The 17,500-nt window shown below is 46.1% G+C and overlaps 1 protein-coding gene, 2 long non-coding RNA genes and 1 pseudogene across 3 annotated transcripts in view; 3 read left to right on the top strand and 1 right to left on the bottom strand.

Moving 5' to 3' along the window:
- The window catches only part of LOC130376111 (uncharacterized), a 17,068-nt gene extending 8,575 nt beyond the window's left edge, over nt 1–8,493 (top strand). Inside the window, exons 2-4 of the long non-coding RNA XR_008893948.1 lie at nt 6,148–6,294; nt 7,320–7,424; nt 7,698–8,493. This is a non-coding gene — a long non-coding RNA (uncharacterized LOC130376111). The remainder of the gene's footprint in view (nt 1–6,147; nt 6,295–7,319; nt 7,425–7,697) is intronic.
- Nucleotides 1–17,500, bottom strand: part of LOC130376144 (basic proline-rich protein-like) — a 175,953-nt pseudogene that overhangs the window by 10,043 nt on the left and 148,410 nt on the right.
- On the top strand, nt 8,536–14,368 carry LOC130376117 (uncharacterized). The gene is made up of 4 exons (XR_008893953.1): nt 8,536–13,149; nt 13,715–13,765; nt 14,002–14,144; nt 14,332–14,368. It is a non-coding gene; the product is annotated as an uncharacterized LOC130376117 (long non-coding RNA).
- Nucleotides 14,376–17,123, top strand: LOC130376105 (neoverrucotoxin subunit beta-like). Its single transcript, XM_056583331.1, has 4 exons — nt 14,376–14,445; nt 14,530–14,687; nt 15,191–15,502; nt 16,553–17,123. The coding sequence occupies exons 1-4, from the start codon at nt 14,435–14,437 to the stop codon at nt 17,101–17,103; spliced, it is 1,032 nt and encodes a 343-aa protein (XP_056439306.1). The 5' UTR covers nt 14,376–14,434; the 3' UTR covers nt 17,104–17,123.

Raw genomic sequence — 17,500 nt, 5'->3', positions numbered from 1 at the left:
CAGCAGAAGTACAATCAGTGGTCACAAGGTGCAACAGTAAAGTAAAGTGCAACAGTAAAGTGCCAGTGACATGGTGAAGTTCATGTGGTTTTCTTCAGTGTGTTGATGAGTCTGATGGCTTGTGGAAAGAAGCTGTTACTCAGTCTGCTTGTGCGGGACCGCAGGCTGCGGTACCGCTTCCCTGATGGTAGAAGGGAGAACAGACTGTGTGCTGGATGAGTTGTGTCTTTGATGATGTTCATTGCCCGCTTGGAACAGTGTGAAGTGTACAGCTCCTGAATGGCTGGTAGGGGTGACCTGATGATCTTTTCTGCTGTCCTCACCACCCTCTGCAGTGCCTTCTTGTCTGCAGCTAGACAGCTGCCATGCCAGACAGAGACGTTGCTGGTCAGGATGCTCTCAATAGCACCTCTGAAGAAGGTGGTGAGGGCAGAAGTGGGGAGGTCAGCTCTTCTCATCCTTCTCAGGAAGTAGAGTCGTGTCTGCGCCTTCTTGACCAGCGCGGTGGTGTTGGTAGTCCATGAGAGGTCATTCGTGATGTGCACTCCCAGGAACTTTGTGCTTTTCACAGACTCTACTGCACTGCCGTTGATGATGAGTGGGATGTGTGTTGGTTGTTCCTTCCTGAAGTCTACAGTAATTTATTTTGTTTTGTTGACGTTGAGAAGCAGATTGTTCCTCTCACACCAGTTGATGAGTAGCTGTACCTCCTCTCTGTATGCTGAGTCATCATTGTCTTTGATGAGGCCCACCACTGTTGTGTCATCTGCAAATTTGATGATGTGATTCGTTTCAAATTTGGCACAGCAGTCGTGGGTCATCAGCGTGAACAGCAGGGGGGATAGCACACATCCTTGCGGCACCCCCGTGTTTATGATGGTGGTCGCTGAGGAGTTGTTTCCGACTCTGACTGTCTGCGGTCTGTTAGTAAGAAAGTCCAGCAGCCAGTTGCACAGTGAAGTGCTGATGCCTATTTTATTCAGCTTGTCCACCAGATGTTGGGGGATGACGGTGTTGAACGCAGAGCTGAAGTCTATGAACAACATCCGTGCGTGACTGTTTTTATTCTCCAGATGAGCCAGGCAGAGGTGGAGTGCTGTTGCTATGGCGTCATCAGTGGAGCGCTTGGGGCGGTAGGCAAATTGGTATGGATCCAGAGTAGTGGGGAGGGTGGATGTTAGGTGGGCCTTTACCAGTCTCTCAAAGCACTTCATCATGATGGGGGTGAGTGCTATGGGTCTGTAGTCGTTCAGTGATGATACTGGTGACTTCTTGGGTAGTGGTACGATGGTGGTAGCTTTGAAACTTGCTGGTATGATGGCTTGGTTCAGAGAGGTGTTGTAGATGTCTGTGAGGACGTCGGTGAGTGAGTCTGCACAGTCTCTGAGCACACGCCCGGGTATGTTGTCAGGACCTGCAGCTTTCCTGGGGTTCACCTTGAGTAGGGTCGTCCTCACGTCCGCTGGGTCCAGTTGAAGTGTTGTGCTGTCAGGGTTTACGGGTTTTTTTTTGGGTGTTGTGGTGTTATTTTCTTCAAACCGGCTGAAGAAGGTGTTGAGTGAGTTGAGGAAGTCTGTGTTGTCCTCACACGGTGGGGGGGATGGTTTGTAGTCTATGACTGACTGGATGCCTTGCCACAGGCGTCTTGGGTCCTTTGTGTCAGATAAGTATGAGTTTATTTTTTGTCCATATGCACGCTTGGCTGCTCTCACGCCCCGGTGCAAGTTGGACCTGGCAGACTTGAGGGCCTCCTTGTCCCCAGACTTGAAAGCAATGTTGCGTGCCCTCAGGAGCTCACGTACCTCCCTGGTGAACCAGGGTTTTTCGTTTGCTCTCACTGTAATGTCCTTGGTGACGGTTACATCTTCCATGCATTTTGTTATGTATCCAGTTACAGAGTCTGTGTATTCGGTGAGGTTGACGTCCTGGTTGGTGGTGGCCGCCTCCCTGAAAACCGAACAGTCTGTGCATTCAAAACAGTCCTGTAGAGCTGCTGTGGAGCCCTCTGGCCAGGCCCTGATCTGTTTCACAGTTGGCTTGCTTCTCGTCAACAGAGGTCTGTAGGCTGGGATTAGCATAACAGAGAGATGGTCTGATGAACCCAGGTGGGGGTGGGGAACAGCTCTGAAGGCCTGTCTGATGTTGATGTAGACCTGGTCAAGTGTGTTCTCTCCCCTTGTTGCAAAGTTCACACACTTGTGATAGTGTGGCATTACTGTTTTCAATTTGGCCTGATTAAAATCGCCAGCGATTACGCAGACCGAGTCCGGGTGTGTGTTTTGTAGTGTACTCACAGACTTGTACAGAATGGAGAGTGCCTCCTTTGTGTTGGCGCTGGGGGGAAGGTAAACAGCTGTGATGTTGACGGTATTGAATTCACGCGGCAGGTAGAATGGACGGCAGTTGAGGGTTAAAAACTCAATGTTCTCTGAGCAGTGACTTGTAATGACTGCTGCGTTTGTACACCAGTTGTTATTGATATAAATGCACACACCACCTCCTCGAGATTTACCCGTGCTGGCGTGGTTTCTGTCAGCGCGGAATGTTGTAAACCCATCCAGTTTAATTACGCTGTCCGGAACGTTGTTGTGAAGCCACGTCTCGGTTAGGATGATCGCGTTGCATTCTCTTACGTTTCTATGTGTGGTTAAATCCAGCTTGAGATAATCCATTTTGTTTTCTAACGAGCGGACGTTCGATAGGAGAATAGATGGTAGTGCTGTTTTGTGAGGGTTTCTTTTCAAGCGGTGTGTGATGCCGGCTCGGCAACCTCGCCTTATCCTCCGTCCTGTGCTCGGCCTCCGCTGCCGCATCAGCTGCTTCCAGTTTCGGTTGGTGGGGGCGGGGGAGCCCGCTGTCACGGAGGGTCCGTTGTCACGGGACATTATTCCTAGACCGAGAAGAGTTTCGCGATCCGAGGCGAAGTTAACTCCGGACATATCCTTTGTGCTGTTGTTGTTTCTAAGTCCCAGTAGTGTACTCCTGTTGTACGCGATTTTTGAAGACGATTTTGACGGTACATTTAACATAAAACACACATTTTTATCGGGAGCCGGCTTGGCCGCAGCCACACCGGGCGCCGCCATGGTAACCCTGTATCCAGGTTCCCTGACATTTGGGGGGGTTTCCCTGCACTTTGGGGGGCTAGGGTCAGGGGGCGTCCTTTAAGAAGCGGCCTGTGAAGCCCTTCAGATCTCTGGTCCAGGGCGTTCTAACCTGTTTGACCTGATGGGGATGTGGTGTTTCAAGGCTGCTCGGACGGCCGGGGAGTTTCCCCCACAGAGCCATCCCCCCAAATACAGACATGTTGCCATGGCTGAGAATATATTGTGAAATACACTCAATAATTATTATGATGACATGGAAATAAACACAAGACCACACACACACACACACACACACACACACACACACACACACACACACACACACACACACACACACACACACACACACACACACACACACACACACACACACACACACACACACACACACACACAGACCACAGATAACAAGACTCAGGGTGTAGAGGAGAGGAAATGAAGATCTGAAGATAAATATGTTTCTTCATAACTATTAGTATGTAAGCTTTAATAAAAGGTTTAATAAAATAGTTCTCAACAGCTAGATTTTTTATTATCCTTATATATATATAACTATATGAGACTTACATAACTATATAAAATACACAAAACAAAATAGCTTGTGGTATAGATCTGGTTCAGATTATCTGGTTCGGTGAGATCTATTCTGGTTTCCCCCAACAGAGCCATACAGCTGAACATAAACACGTTGCCCTAGCTTGTAAATATTTTACTTTAAATAAAATTTGTATGGACTGAAATGAGAATAGTGTTGGTCTGCAAGTGTCAATCACAGCTTTCACAACTGCAAAGGTGTATGTGTGTGTGTGTGTTTGTGTGTGTGTGTGTGTGTGCGTGTCAACATTAACTTTTTCATGAGGCCTTGTCCCTCAGATAAGTACATTTACCTTTCTCTTGTCCAGGCACAAAAGTCACTTTTCCGAGTAAAAATGTGTCATTTTACAATGGTGATAATTGTTCATGTTTTTTGCGAACGGAGAATGCAGAATTCAGACGAGCAAACAGTTGCAATAATTCACACCATGTCAACCACATCACTAAAGCAGCAATATCCCTCCTCTCAATCACATTGGCTCTGAGCAATAACTGTTTAAATCCTCTCACTCACTCACTCACTCACACGCACTTATCGCACACACACAAACAAGCTCACACGCACTCTTTCTCATGCACAACTTACACACACACTCTTCCCAGTTCCCGATTCCCAATGCAATCTTCCCTCTGTGAGCCCAACCCTCTCCCTGTGATTGGACGACACGGTGGATCAGAGTGAGCGTCCGTTAACCTGATGACCACTGATTGGTCAACGAGCAACAGGTGTGGGAACCCTTCCTCTCTCTCTCTCTCTCTCTCTCTCTCTCTCTCTCTCTCTCTCTCTCTCTCTCTCTCTCTCTCTCTCTCTCTCTCTCGTGTGTAAAGTGGGTCAGTAAGTGCTTCGATTCTACTTACAGTCAGGGCCTTCAACGATGAAGATGTACACCAAAAGTGCAAAAATCCTTTAAGTACATATAAAACAAAATCATGAAATAACTAAAGCAACGGCTTTTAGGTGTTACACTATAAAGACAAGAGATATCGATAGATAGAGGATATCTCTCAGATAGCACTTGTTATGCTACCATTACATCTGCACTTTATTACGTCTCCTATTGCACTCCTACCATCCCTGGAGAGGGACCCCTCTTCTGGGTTCCTTCTCCAGGTTCCCTGACATTAGGGGGGGTTTTCCTGCCCTTTGGGGGGCTAGGGTCAGGGGGCGTCCTTTAAGAAGCGGCCTGTGAAGCCCTTCAGATCTCTGGTCCAGGGCGTTCTAAACTGTTTGACCTGATGGGGATGTGGTGTTTCAAGGCTGCTCGGACGGCCGGGGAGTTTCCCCCACAGAGCCATCCCCCCAAATACAGACATGTTGCCATGGCTGAGAATATATTGTGAAATACACACACACACCACACACCACACACCACACACACACCCACACACACACACACACACACACACACACACACACACACACACACACACACACACACACACACACACACACACACACACACACACACACACACACACACACACACACACACACAGACCACAGATAACTAGGCAAGGGTGTAGCGTCCTATAGCTCTACGTATCTGGATATGCAGCGGTGCAAAGGAGGAAATGAAGATAAATAAGTTTCTTCATTGCTATTAGTATGTAAGCCTTATAATGAAGGTTTAATAAAATAATTCTCAACAGCTTGATTTTTTATTATCCTTCATTCCCATAACTATATTAGCCTTGTTATAAAGGATAATGATGATAGTTTGATGATATTCTCTTGCAATACAAAATAGCTTGTTGAATAGATCTGGTTAAGATTATCTGGTTCAGTGAGATCTATTCTAGTTTCCCCCAACAGCCGAACAATAACATGTTGCCCTGGCTTGTAAATATTTTACTGAAAATAAAATTAGTATGGACTGAATTGAGAATAGTGTTGGTCTACAAGTGTCCATCACAGCTTGCACAACAGCAAAGGTGTGTGTGTGTGTGTGTGTGTGTGTGTGTGTGTGTGTGTGTGTGTGTGTGTGTGTGTGTGTGTGTGTGTGTGTGTGTGTGTGTGTGATTGTGTGTGCGTGTGTTTATGAGGCCTTGCTCCTGGGATAAGTACATTTACCTTTCACTTGTCATGGCACAAAAGTCACTCTTCCGATTGTCATTTTACAATAGTAATAATTGTTCATGTTGTTTGCGAACGGAGAATGCAGAATTCAGACGAACAAACAGTTGCAATAATTCACACCATGTCAACCACATCACTAAAACAGCCATAACCCTATGTTATACCTATGTACGTTGTGTATTTATATTCAATGAAAAATAATCTTGTGTCTGTTTGTGCTTGCAGGAGTCCGTGTGTCAACTGAAGACATCTGATAAGAGTGTCTTCACTCTGATAAGAGTGTCACCACTGTCACTTCCTGACACTGATGATATCAGATTGCAGGCTGACGACTCCTCAGAATTAAAACATGCAACGTGTTTTTTCCAGCTGATATAGCAGAACCGACTCCTGAGAGCAGACGTATCTGAAGCTGTCAGGGAGGAACCATGGCTACCATCTCTGAACCGGACCCTGGACTCTCTGAGGAACCTGAGGACACGTCTTTGGACCGGAGGGAGCGCAAGAGAAGATTTGGTAGGTGCCCTTTAGAGAGGAGTTAAAATAGATAATCCATTAAAAAAACGTCTTTTCATCTGCATACATTTGAAATGTACTTTTAGAAAACGTTTTTAGCCAAAGGGACCGACCTGATGAACCAGCGACCCTACAGACAGATTTATTCTCCTAATTAACGACATGTGTGTGTTCGAGACAAAAAGCTCACATTAACCTTCCTATACGTGTGATTACGCCCATGAGTTACGGACTACTGATAGGCATCTCAAGTAGTTGTGTGTTTTATGATATATGTCCGTTATATACGTGGAACAGAGTGCAGAGTAACTTTAGGGAGCAGAACACAAGTTTAGTTTTTTCATGACTTATTATTAATGGTAGTGCAACGTGAAATTAGAGTGACTATGGTTTATGTAATCAACAATTTTGTCTTTTAATAATGGCTGCTCATTTAACTGAAGTGATATCAGGTGTACTTATGAATTTAACATAATTCTATAAAGTTTGTCATTCATATGAACATATCTTAAATTATCCCACAAAACATGTCCCCATATTTTCTGCGTGGGCCGATGTGAAAGACCCTGGTGACACGCAGGCCACATGTTGTCCCCCCTCCATTACTGTGTGTGTACGTATGTGATTCTGTGTGTATTACTGTATAACTATGTGCGCGTATATGACAATAATGAGGGAATAATAACATGCATGCTAGAGACCAGTACTTGCTCTGCTTAAGTGTGTTCTAAACACGAGAGCCACAGTACCAGTCATCACTTACTGAGGTGTTCTCAGTAGAGGTCTTCAGGTGTTTCTTCAAGACGGGGAGGGATTCTGCAGACCGTAGGGAGTCTGGACTGTGAATGACAGCCACGCAGTATGAATATATCAGTGTGTACATTACTCTGTGTGTCCGTGTGTGTGTGCTTGAGTGCGTTTGTGAGTCTGTGTGCAGTCGAAGAAAAACATTTCCTTACACTGATGGTATCAGAGTGCAAGCTGATAATTGGTCAGAATGAAAACAAGTGACGTTGTTTTACCAGCTGGTAGAGCAAAGAAGAAGGCTAAGTCCAGACGCCGTGGAAGCCGTCAGAGAGTAACAATGGTCACCATCTCGGACCGGGAGGAGACCAAGAAGAGAAGATTTGGTAGGTGCCCCTTTTATAGAGAATTTAAAAGAAATAATCCAGTCCAAAACAATGATCCAAAAAAGTATGATTTCCTCCAAATACATTTAAGATTTATGTTTAGATTTTTTTTTAGCCAAAGTGACCGTGTGTGTGTGTGTGTGTGTGTGTGTGTGTGTGTGTGTGTGTGTGTGTGTGTGTGTGTGTGTGTGTGTGTGTGTGTGTGTGTGTGTGTGTGTGTGTGTGTGTGTGTGTGTGTGTGTGTGTGTGTGTGTGTGTCCTACTCCTAAACAGCTCTATGGTTTCACATCACTGTCATTGTGAGCATCGGACTGCTGAGTATTCTCCTCATCTCCCTGCGCTTCAGTGAGTCTAAATCCTATCCTCCTGAATAGAATTACAATACAGTAATCATATCATTGATTGTATTAATAGCAATGATAATGTTAAATATTGTTTTTGTTAGATTTAGTGATAATAATACGGTTAGCACACATACACCGCACGCACACCCATAAACACAGCATACACACACACAAACAATCCACACACACGTGCACGAACACACACGCACATGCACACACACTGCACACACGGGCGTGCTGATGCAGGCGTTTCAAGACAAGGGCAGCGCAGGACACCGCCTACACACACACCACACACACATGCACACACACACGCACACACATGCACGTGCATACACACACTGCACACACGCGGATGCAGATGTTTCAAGACAACGGCAAGATTGAGATAACAGCCCCGCCGTCGACACACTCTCCCACCTGAGCCTTATGTCCATCAAAGACACTTTTTTGCAAAACCTTATTTTTCTTTAAACATTCTCCATCTCCTTGAGGCTCCAGAAATGTCTTGTGATATTGAAATCCCCCCTCCCCCCTGCCGACTGTATTAGCTGTTTTATTTTTCTTATGTTTTATGTGTAGGCTATGTGTGACTGTAGGCTACTGCTGCTTGTCTTGGCCAGATCACTTGAAGAGATGTTTAATCTCAATGACGCATTCTTCTGTTAAGAAAAAAAAAACATCTCTCACGTCAGGTAGCCACAATCTGTAATCTAGCCCTCACACCCCCCCCCCCCCCCTCACCCTCCCCCCCCCCCCCACACAAGCCTGTGCTTTAGTTCACGAAAGTTAGGTAGGTTGCTGCCTTAGCTGTTGTAACATGAACACATTTTTCAGCTGTTTGTTATTATTATTTCCAACTAACCAATAGTAGTTGCCATGCATTTTTTTTTGTATCAATGCACTTTGAGCCCTGAATAACAGTAAAAGCTATTGAATGATTGATTTGCATGCATAGTCTACTACACTTTCCATTAAACAAATCCCCCAACAGTTAGCTGAACATTATATGGTCGCATCCTTCCACTCCCTGTTTTCTTACCCTGTTTAAACAAGAAATCAACTGCATTTGTCCCAGTGTTTGTGCTATGGGAAATTAAAGGTCCCATGGCATGCTACTTCATGGATGCTTTAATATAGGTATTAGTGGGCCCCAAACACAGTATTTGAAGATGTTCCTGAAATTCAGCCGTGGTGCAGAATTACAGCCACTACGGGCAGTCGCACATTGAGCTTTCCCCAAATGTGCCGTTTCTGTGTCAGTAGCTTTAATGCAAATGAGGAGGAGAGAGGCGGGTCAAGAAGGAGGGTGGGGGTGTGGCCCTGAGCAGCTTGAGGCCAAGGTACCATGCGCTCTGCTTACAGTGGATGTATCGCAATGACGAAGCATACAACAATCAATCCCTTTCTCCTCAATGTCATGGTTCATGTACTTCAGGGAGTCAAAGCCAAAGTTCCTTTCCCCCAATTCCTTCTCAACCATGGCGGAGATAACCCCAACTACAGTCTGGTTGTGGAATTACTAGGGACGTCAAAGAACCGACGTTTTATGCGCCATAGCATCAAAGCAGAACGGTTATCCAAACTACAAAGCACCACACATGTGGCGCTCGCATGGTCGTAGCTCATTGTCCGATTGGCAGGCCGAATTTTCTGGGCGGGCCAGTCAGAGAAAGGGGAGGTAACTTGGCCCCTTATGACGCCCATATGGGGCCACATTACAAATCAGCGCCCCTTAGCTTCCATTTTTTTTAGAGGCGAGCAGGATACCTAGTGCTCGTTTTACACCGAACGCAAGTTTTAGCCACTGGGAGACGATAGGCAGGCTAGGGGAACTCATATTAATGTTAGAAAACCTCATAAAGGGAGATTTTCATGCCATGGGACCTTTAAGCAATAAAATACACTCTCCTTCTCCAGTATCGTTCGCGACACCCTTCTTCTTCGTCTTTTCTTGAATTTGTCTCTAACTCATGCTCTAATCTTTCATTGATCGATTCTTCGGATGTTGTGAATGCAACAGAATATATATGATGCATCGTTGCAGTAACATTTAAGATGATGGCGATGAGTTCTGCCCGTTCTGCCTCCGTGCTGTCTGCGGTCAAACCAAAACAAACTACAGTGTCAGCGGCCGCACTTATCCCGCCTCTTGCGAACTTCGACCATGCGTCCAATCCCGCCCTTTGCAAGCCCACCCCCCTAGATTCTGCTGATGTCTGAACGACATCGATGCCCGCAGATAAAGCATCAAGTGTGAAAAACCCTCAGGGTCGAATCTTCTGATATACAAATACGGCAAACTTAAAAATATTATGCTTGCTTCATGAAGTTAGGAGAAAATTGTTATGCTTGCTTCGTTACGTTATAGGTGAACCAATATATTATACGTTGTAACATTATAGGCAATTCTTTTTTTTAATATTTAATTATATTACATTATGCGCTCAGAAATTAAATAGAATATCGACAGTAACATTTAAGATGATGGCGATGAGTTCTACCCGTTCTGCCTCCGTGCTGAACGGGCAGTTTCATATTATTAGCTATGGGTTTAAAAACTACTAGAGGTTGAGCGCAGGCAACGCACACACGGACACTCTAGTCTTACTTCTATATAATAGCAGGCCTGTCGCACCAGTTACTCAAGTTGGTCAGTGTGCACGTGCCAAGCAGCCTGCAGCTCTCACACACACACAGCACACGCAAACGCATACATACACCGCAAGCACGCACATACACACCGCATCCACACACACCGAACAAACACACCACACACATACGCAGCTGTGCACAAACATACACGGAATCACACACACACGCACGCACACACACCACTAGCCAATACAAAGGCAGCGACACACTCGCCCAGGTAAGAGGTTATGTTTTAACCGTAACGGCTCCGCCATCGACACACGCGCAGGTAAGAACAAACACGCACGCACACACACCGCAGCGACACTCGCCCAGGTAACACGTTATGTTTTCAAACATAACGGCTCCGTCATCGACACACGCGCCCAGGTAAGACCACACACGCACACACCGCGACTCGCCCAGGTTAGACGTTATTTTTTTAAACATCTTACTGCTATAGAATAGCAGGCCTGTCGCACAGGTGAAGGTGCGTCCACACCAAACGCGAAGGGGCGACATGACTCCATACAAATTCAACGTAGAGACTCGATCAAAGGCCGGGCCTTTGATCAAGCGTTTGTGTTCTTTTTGTCTCATTGCTTTATTGGGCTAATCTGAGGAGAAATCTATGCCATAAACAGAAATATTATAGGCCTTTATTACACGGGTCTTCTCAATGCCGTGGAACGCTCCGTTCACTTGCATGGGTATTAGTCCGGTAACTTGTCAACCCCAGCGGCAGACTATTTCACTGCTGATCAACACTACGAATGCTGGTAACGAATAAATTGTGAAAAGACACACCATGTGAAGTTATTTTCCAAATAAGATTTGAAAAACTTTGGAAGTTTATTTAGAACACTATTTACATGGTTTCGGAGTAGAACACTTTGACATTTGAATACAGTTCAGCGAGAAAGGCGACGAAGAATAAGAAGGGGGCGTTCCAGTCTGCGTGAAGGGGAACCCCCACCACACGAGAACGCCCATTTGTGTCTGCAGTGGGATGATCATAGATATATATAGAACACTAGATACGTCACGGCAATGTTGAGCTCCGGTCGGCTGACGGCCACCGCGGCGGCAATCTTGAATGGGTCAACCCGCTGTCTAGTGCATTACACCACATGGAAAATTCATACAAAGATGTAGCAAATTTGAGCGGTGATGGCTCAGTGGATGACACTAAAAACATCATAGTTGATATTCCATGTTTGATTTTAAGATTTTTTTTTTTCCTCTATGTTATACAAGAAACACACTTTTTAACACATGACATTTATATGTTAAAAAGTGTGTATATATATATATATGTATATGTGTGTGTATATACACATATATATATACACACATATATGTATATATGTAACTATATATATATAGTTATATATAACTATATATAATTATAAAGTGATTCCCTCTGATCTGGTTTGTACTGAACGACGGTGTACACACTTGAAAGCAGCACAATGAACTGGCATTGTTTTTTTTTGAGAAATGAGCTGTGAACATCTATGGCTGTCTGACAGTCTGAGGGTGTGTTCGAAACCGCGTACTTGCTTACTACTCGTACTAACTATGACGTCAAATTGAGTAAGCGAGAACTTAGTAAGCGAGTTTAGGTAAGCGAGTAGTATCCGAATGTCTTCTACTTCCGGAAAGATTTTGAGTAAGCATCGCTAGCTTACTAGACGTACTCAACTGCCCCAGAATGCACTGCGTCTATTCAAAAGAACAGTGGAAGCAATGGCGCTAAACGGGGAGCCGCAGCAGCAGTGCTTTTAATAATTGTTTAATAATTGTTTTAACATATCACCGCAAATCCTTAGGTTGAAGGTGTACTGTGACGTTAAACGTGACGTTTATATATTTATTTATAACATTTATTAACGGCGCCCGGCCGGTAGGTTATTGACACGTCATTTGATTCACGTCATCTGAGGTGGTTAAGTAAGGACGGTCTTCTGAACGTCGATTACTCAAATGGAGTACTCAATTATTATTTAAGGATTCGAGAAGTAAGCCAAATATTTAGTAGGTAGTAAGCAGTAAGCAAGTAGGCGGTTTCGAACACACCCTGAGAATACCTACTCAAGACCCACACAAGATGGCGGCTCCGTGTGCCGCGGCTGAGAGGGGCGTGGCGTATCTAGTGTTCTATATATATCTATGGGGATGATATTGAAATATTTGAACTTCACCGCGACATTCGTGTGATGACAGCCAATCAGCATTCAACGGCTACTGAGTGACATAACGTAACAGCCAATCAGCTTTCAACAGCGTGGCCACTGAGGGACGTAACGTAACAGCCAATCAGCGTTCAACAGCGTGGCCACTGAGTGACGTAACGTAACAGCCAATCAGCTTTCAACCGGCCAACCGTTCCCTGCAGTGCCGACCGGGTGAACCGCAGCATGGAGGAGAAGGGATTGTTGCCGTTTGCACTCCCGGAGCTCTATCTATAATAGTATATAATATGATATAAATGTAATGTATAATATTACGGCCAGAAGCTGTGTGAGCCTCCGGACGGCCGTAGCGCGTCGGGATTGGGCTTCGAGGGGTTTGTTTACCGGCGTTGCTAGGGTTACCGGTCCTGTGTGTTCCAACGGTTTATTAGCGGTGGTATCTAATAAATCGCTGTCTAATCAATACTTCATTCACTGCCTCTTCCATGGTCATTACGATATTATGGACCGACTGCGTCTGGTTCTCCGCCGTCCCTCCCTCTTCCACAACAGGTAAAGACATGCTACGGTGGTTATCTCGGCCGTGGTTCACAATGAATTGGCATGAAGCTCCGTTGGCGGGCAAAAGATGCTTGCTTCATAACGTAGAGAGGAAATTATTATGCTTGCTTCATTACGTTATAGCTGAACCTAAATGTTATACGTTGTAACATTATAGGTAAAATGTAATTATATTATGTGCTCATAAATGTGTTACATTATCGACTGGGGTTTCCACATTATAGCTATGGGTTTAATTACAACTAGAGGCTGAGCTGTGCAATGCGCGCGCTCAACCTGTAATAATAGCAATGATAATGATCATTATTGTATTTGTTAGAATTTGTGTTGGGCCAACTAATATGAATAATTGTAACAATAGCAACGATAATGATATTGATAACTGTAGTTATTGCTATTTTAATTAGTATTAATATTATTAATACTAATAATATTAATTATTAGTATTAATAATTATGGACTTTGTGTTTGCTTGGCTGTGGGTCCTGTGATGCTTAGTGACAATGTCGTTCTGTTTTAGAGCTCATATCTTCTGTATTCCTCTGTCCTGTCCTAGACTCACCGTCACCCTGGATAGAGGGGAGAGAGCACTTACTGGATGAACTCGGTGAGGGTTTTATCCAAGTTATTAAATCAATCGCGTCATTAACATTCATTTCAAAAACACCCTCTGCTTCTGTGATTCATATTGTGGTCTACTAAGGTCAGGTTTCTATTGTCGTCTATTGAGGTCATGCTTCTATGTGGTCTGTTAAGGTCAGGTCTCAGGGTTGTGTGTCCGTAACGAAGACCGTAAGATAAGCAGTTCTCTGTTTGTTCAGGATGTTCTCTTACATTCAACAGATGAATTGACACTTCAGGGCTGGATGCTTCACGACAAGAGTCTCTACCGTGTTTCTACTACTAAGAAGGGCTGGAGGGCCAGTAGAGAAGACTGTCAGAAGAGAAAGGCAGACCTGGTGGTCATCAACAGCAGAGAAGAACTGGTGTGTGTGTGTGTGTGTGTGTGTGTGTGTGTGTGTGTGTGTGTGTGTGTGTGTGTGTGTGTGTGTGTGTGTGTGTGTGTGTGTGTGTGTGTGTGTGTGTGTGTGTGTGTGTGTGTGTGTGTGTGTGTGTGTGTGTGTGTGTGTGTGTGTACTTTGTGGTCATGATAACAGATGCTATTACTATTAGAACCAGGTTTCCAGGTTGGTCAGCAGATTGGTGGGTTACTTCCTGGATTGGACTGAGTGATCGAGAGAAAGAGGGGACCCACAAGTGGGTGGATGGTACCCCCATGACCTCAAGGTAAGGCTGAAGACTCTGTTCAGCAGCATCTCTTCTCTGAAAGTGACAGACTGACCTCCACTGTCTCCTCCTCGTGGTTCTCAGTTGGAGACACGTTAAACCACGCGATGACGGCGGAGCAAGAGACTGCGTCGTAGCAGGGGAGGACGGCTGGTCTGAAGAACCGTGTAACAGACTGCACCACTGGATCTGTGAGAAGGTCCTAGACCTGGATCATCTGGAGGCTGAGCGGAACAAAGAGGGTCCGTAGACTTTGTTTGTGTTCATGAGTGGAGAACGGTTCCTCCTTTCTGTTCTCTGTGCCGTAGATACAGTAAATACACTCTTTAAGAGTTGAAAGGTTGTTGGATGTGTTTAGGTCTACAAAGGTCAGGTTTATATTGTGGTCTACTGAGGTCAGGTTTCTATTGTGGTCTAGTGAGGTCAGATCACAAGGTTCAACCCTTTCTGGGTTCACCTGCACTAGTTTCTATTGGAGCTGCTGAACGGTTTGGCGTTCTTCTCTTCAAGCTCCGCCCCTGACCCGTTAATCTCTTTGTGGAGTGACTTCCCCTCCCTGGGTAATCTTTGTAGACACTGCTGTGATACTCAATCATGTATGAAAAGGCAGGCCAGAATACTGGGTGTGAATCCCCTGGGTCGCCCTCTAGTGGACAGGTGTCAGGAGAGAGTGAAGGCAGTGTCTGACGCTGCATCTCTAGATCCGTGTTGTAGACGTTCACTCCTCTCCTCCTGGTTTCTTCAGGTTCAGTGATGCTCACGGAGGAGGAGGAGGAGGCCCCCAGCATCACAGAGTTCCACTCCTCTACCCACGTGTTGCCCGTGGGCCAAACGGCCCGCTACACCTGCCACGCCGGCGGCACGCCGGAGCCCACAGTAGAGTGGCTCCACAACGGCAGGCCCCTGGAGAGGGACGGCAGAGACGACCAATCAGAGGCCTGGGTGGAGAGGGGCTTCCTCTTCGTCAGAGGTGGGAGGTACGGCGTGAACACGGTCTGCTGCATGGCGAGCAACAGCGCTGGCACGGCCAATCACAGCGCTGAGCTGCTTGTCTTTGGTAAGTCCTGGATCCAAGGAGAGATGTTTGTTGTTGATGTAGCAATAGTGTAACTATCATCACATGACCCCCCCCCCCCCCCCACACATGTCATGTTCAGGAGAACAGTACTAGTGATGAATGAGTGTATTCATAACACTGTTGTTGATGTTTTCATAACATTGTTGTTGATGTTTTCATAATATTGTTGTTGATGTGTTCATAACGTCATTGCTGAGGTGTGTGTATCTATGTATGTGTACATATCAGGGTTTTTTCTAGAAAAAATTCACAAGGGGGAAAACATCAATGGAGAGGGAGCAAAGCGACCGAGCGGGGGGGAAGGTGTCCACAGGACAGGGCGTTATCAGCAGGGTTATCAGCAGGGCGGTGCGGAGCTTTTGAAAATTTGAGGTAGAAATGGATCATTCTGAGGCTTGTGAAGGACCAGTATGTTGACTCGTATAGTAAGGCCAAATTACTCAAAATGGCTAAGTTACCATAGATGCAGAACATTACATACAGTAATGTATATAGAAAAAAAAACACGTACTTCGGGAACCTGCTGGAAGAACACTTTATCTTTATTATTTAAATTTCTTCTCAGACACTCAGATTCACTGAACTGATAAATTTGGTTCGGGAGAAGAGATAAAAGCCCGCCTACACTGTAAACTGATTGGTTGACTTACCGATCCAGGCCAATCAGGAGGCGCCTGAGGCTCACGTGCACACTGCCTCATGCACAGTTTCTAGATCCCTCTCTGTTGTGCTGCGCGCTCGCTACACAGATGCGAACGGGGTTAGGAGCACGTCTGTCTCCTGTGCGCGGTCTTGCTCGCTCGCTCTCCATTCCGGGAGATTTTAAGTAATTTAAAATTTTCGACAAGGAGGCGCTGGGTTGAAACATTAAAACATTTCCCGGTTTAGATTAACCCCTGACATATGTACATGTATGTATGTGTTCATATCTATGTATATGTACACAGAGTGTAGGAGAACAGTGCTAGTGATGATGATGATGAGGATGAAGAGCGGTTCAGCAGCTCATCATGTCTGGTTCTCCCTCAGATGCCTGTGACCTCACACTGGACCCCAACACGGCCCACAGATACCTCTCTCTGTCTGAGGACAACAGGAAGGTGACGGGGGTTGGAGTGGTCCAGTCGTATCCGGATCACCCAGACAGATTTGACTACTGGCACCAGGTGTTGGGTAGAGAGACTCTGACTGGCCGCTGTTACTGGGAGGTAGAGTGGGAAGGAGGGGTTGTTATAGGAGTGACATACAGAGGAATCACAAGGAGAGGAGGGGGTGGTGACAGCGAGCTTGGAGGGAACAACAAGTCCTGGGTTCTTTATTGTTATGATGGTCGTTACTCTGCCTGGTACAACCGTACAGAGACAGCCCTCCCTCTCCCCCCCGCTGGCTCCACCAGAGTAGGAGTGTATCTGGACCGGCCTGCTGGCTCTCTGTCCTTCTACAGAGTGTCCCCAGGTGGAGGAGGGTCCTCAGACACACTGACACACCTCCACACCTTCTGGTCCTCCTTCACCCAGGAGGACCTCCTCCCGGGGGTGACGGTAGGGAGGTGGGGGTCAGCCTCTCTGTGTCGGTTGTAGAAACAAAAGGGACCTCCTGACTGAGCATGGCCCCTGCACACACACCTCCTCCCGGGGGTGGGGGTAGACTGGGAGGGGGGGGGGGGGGTCAGCCTCTCTGTGTCGGGTGTAGAAAAAAAGGACCTCCTCCTCTGGGCTCTGTCATCAGTATTTACGTGGCCCCTGCGCGTAAATACACACACACACACACACACACACACACACACACACACACACACACACACACACACACACACACACAAGAAGGGTGCTGAGGGGGGTCGGCGGGGCCGCTCCCTCTCTGTGTCCCTCTCTCTCTCTCTCTCTCTCTCTCTCTCTCATCTCTCTCTCTCCTCTCTCTCTCTCTCTCAGTCTCTCTCTCTCTCCTCTCTCATGTGTCTCTGGCCTTCCTCTCTCA

This window comes from Gadus chalcogrammus, chromosome 22 (assembly GCF_026213295.1).
Source record: "Gadus chalcogrammus isolate NIFS_2021 chromosome 22, NIFS_Gcha_1.0, whole genome shotgun sequence".
NCBI lineage: Eukaryota > Metazoa > Chordata > Actinopteri > Gadiformes > Gadidae > Gadus > Gadus chalcogrammus.
The sequence above is the reverse complement of the archived record's forward strand: the minus strand, read 5'-3'. Positions and strand labels throughout refer to the sequence as shown.

Excerpts from the sequence above, each read along its gene's own strand:
- LOC130376105 (XM_056583331.1), top strand. Across the intron at positions 14,688-15,190 it reads GGCTGAGCGGAACAAAGAGG|GTTCAGTGATGCTCACGGAG; the intron begins GTCCGTAGACTT and ends TGGTTTCTTCAG. Across the intron at positions 15,503-16,552 it reads CGCTGAGCTGCTTGTCTTTG|ATGCCTGTGACCTCACACTG; the intron begins GTAAGTCCTGGA and ends GTTCTCCCTCAG.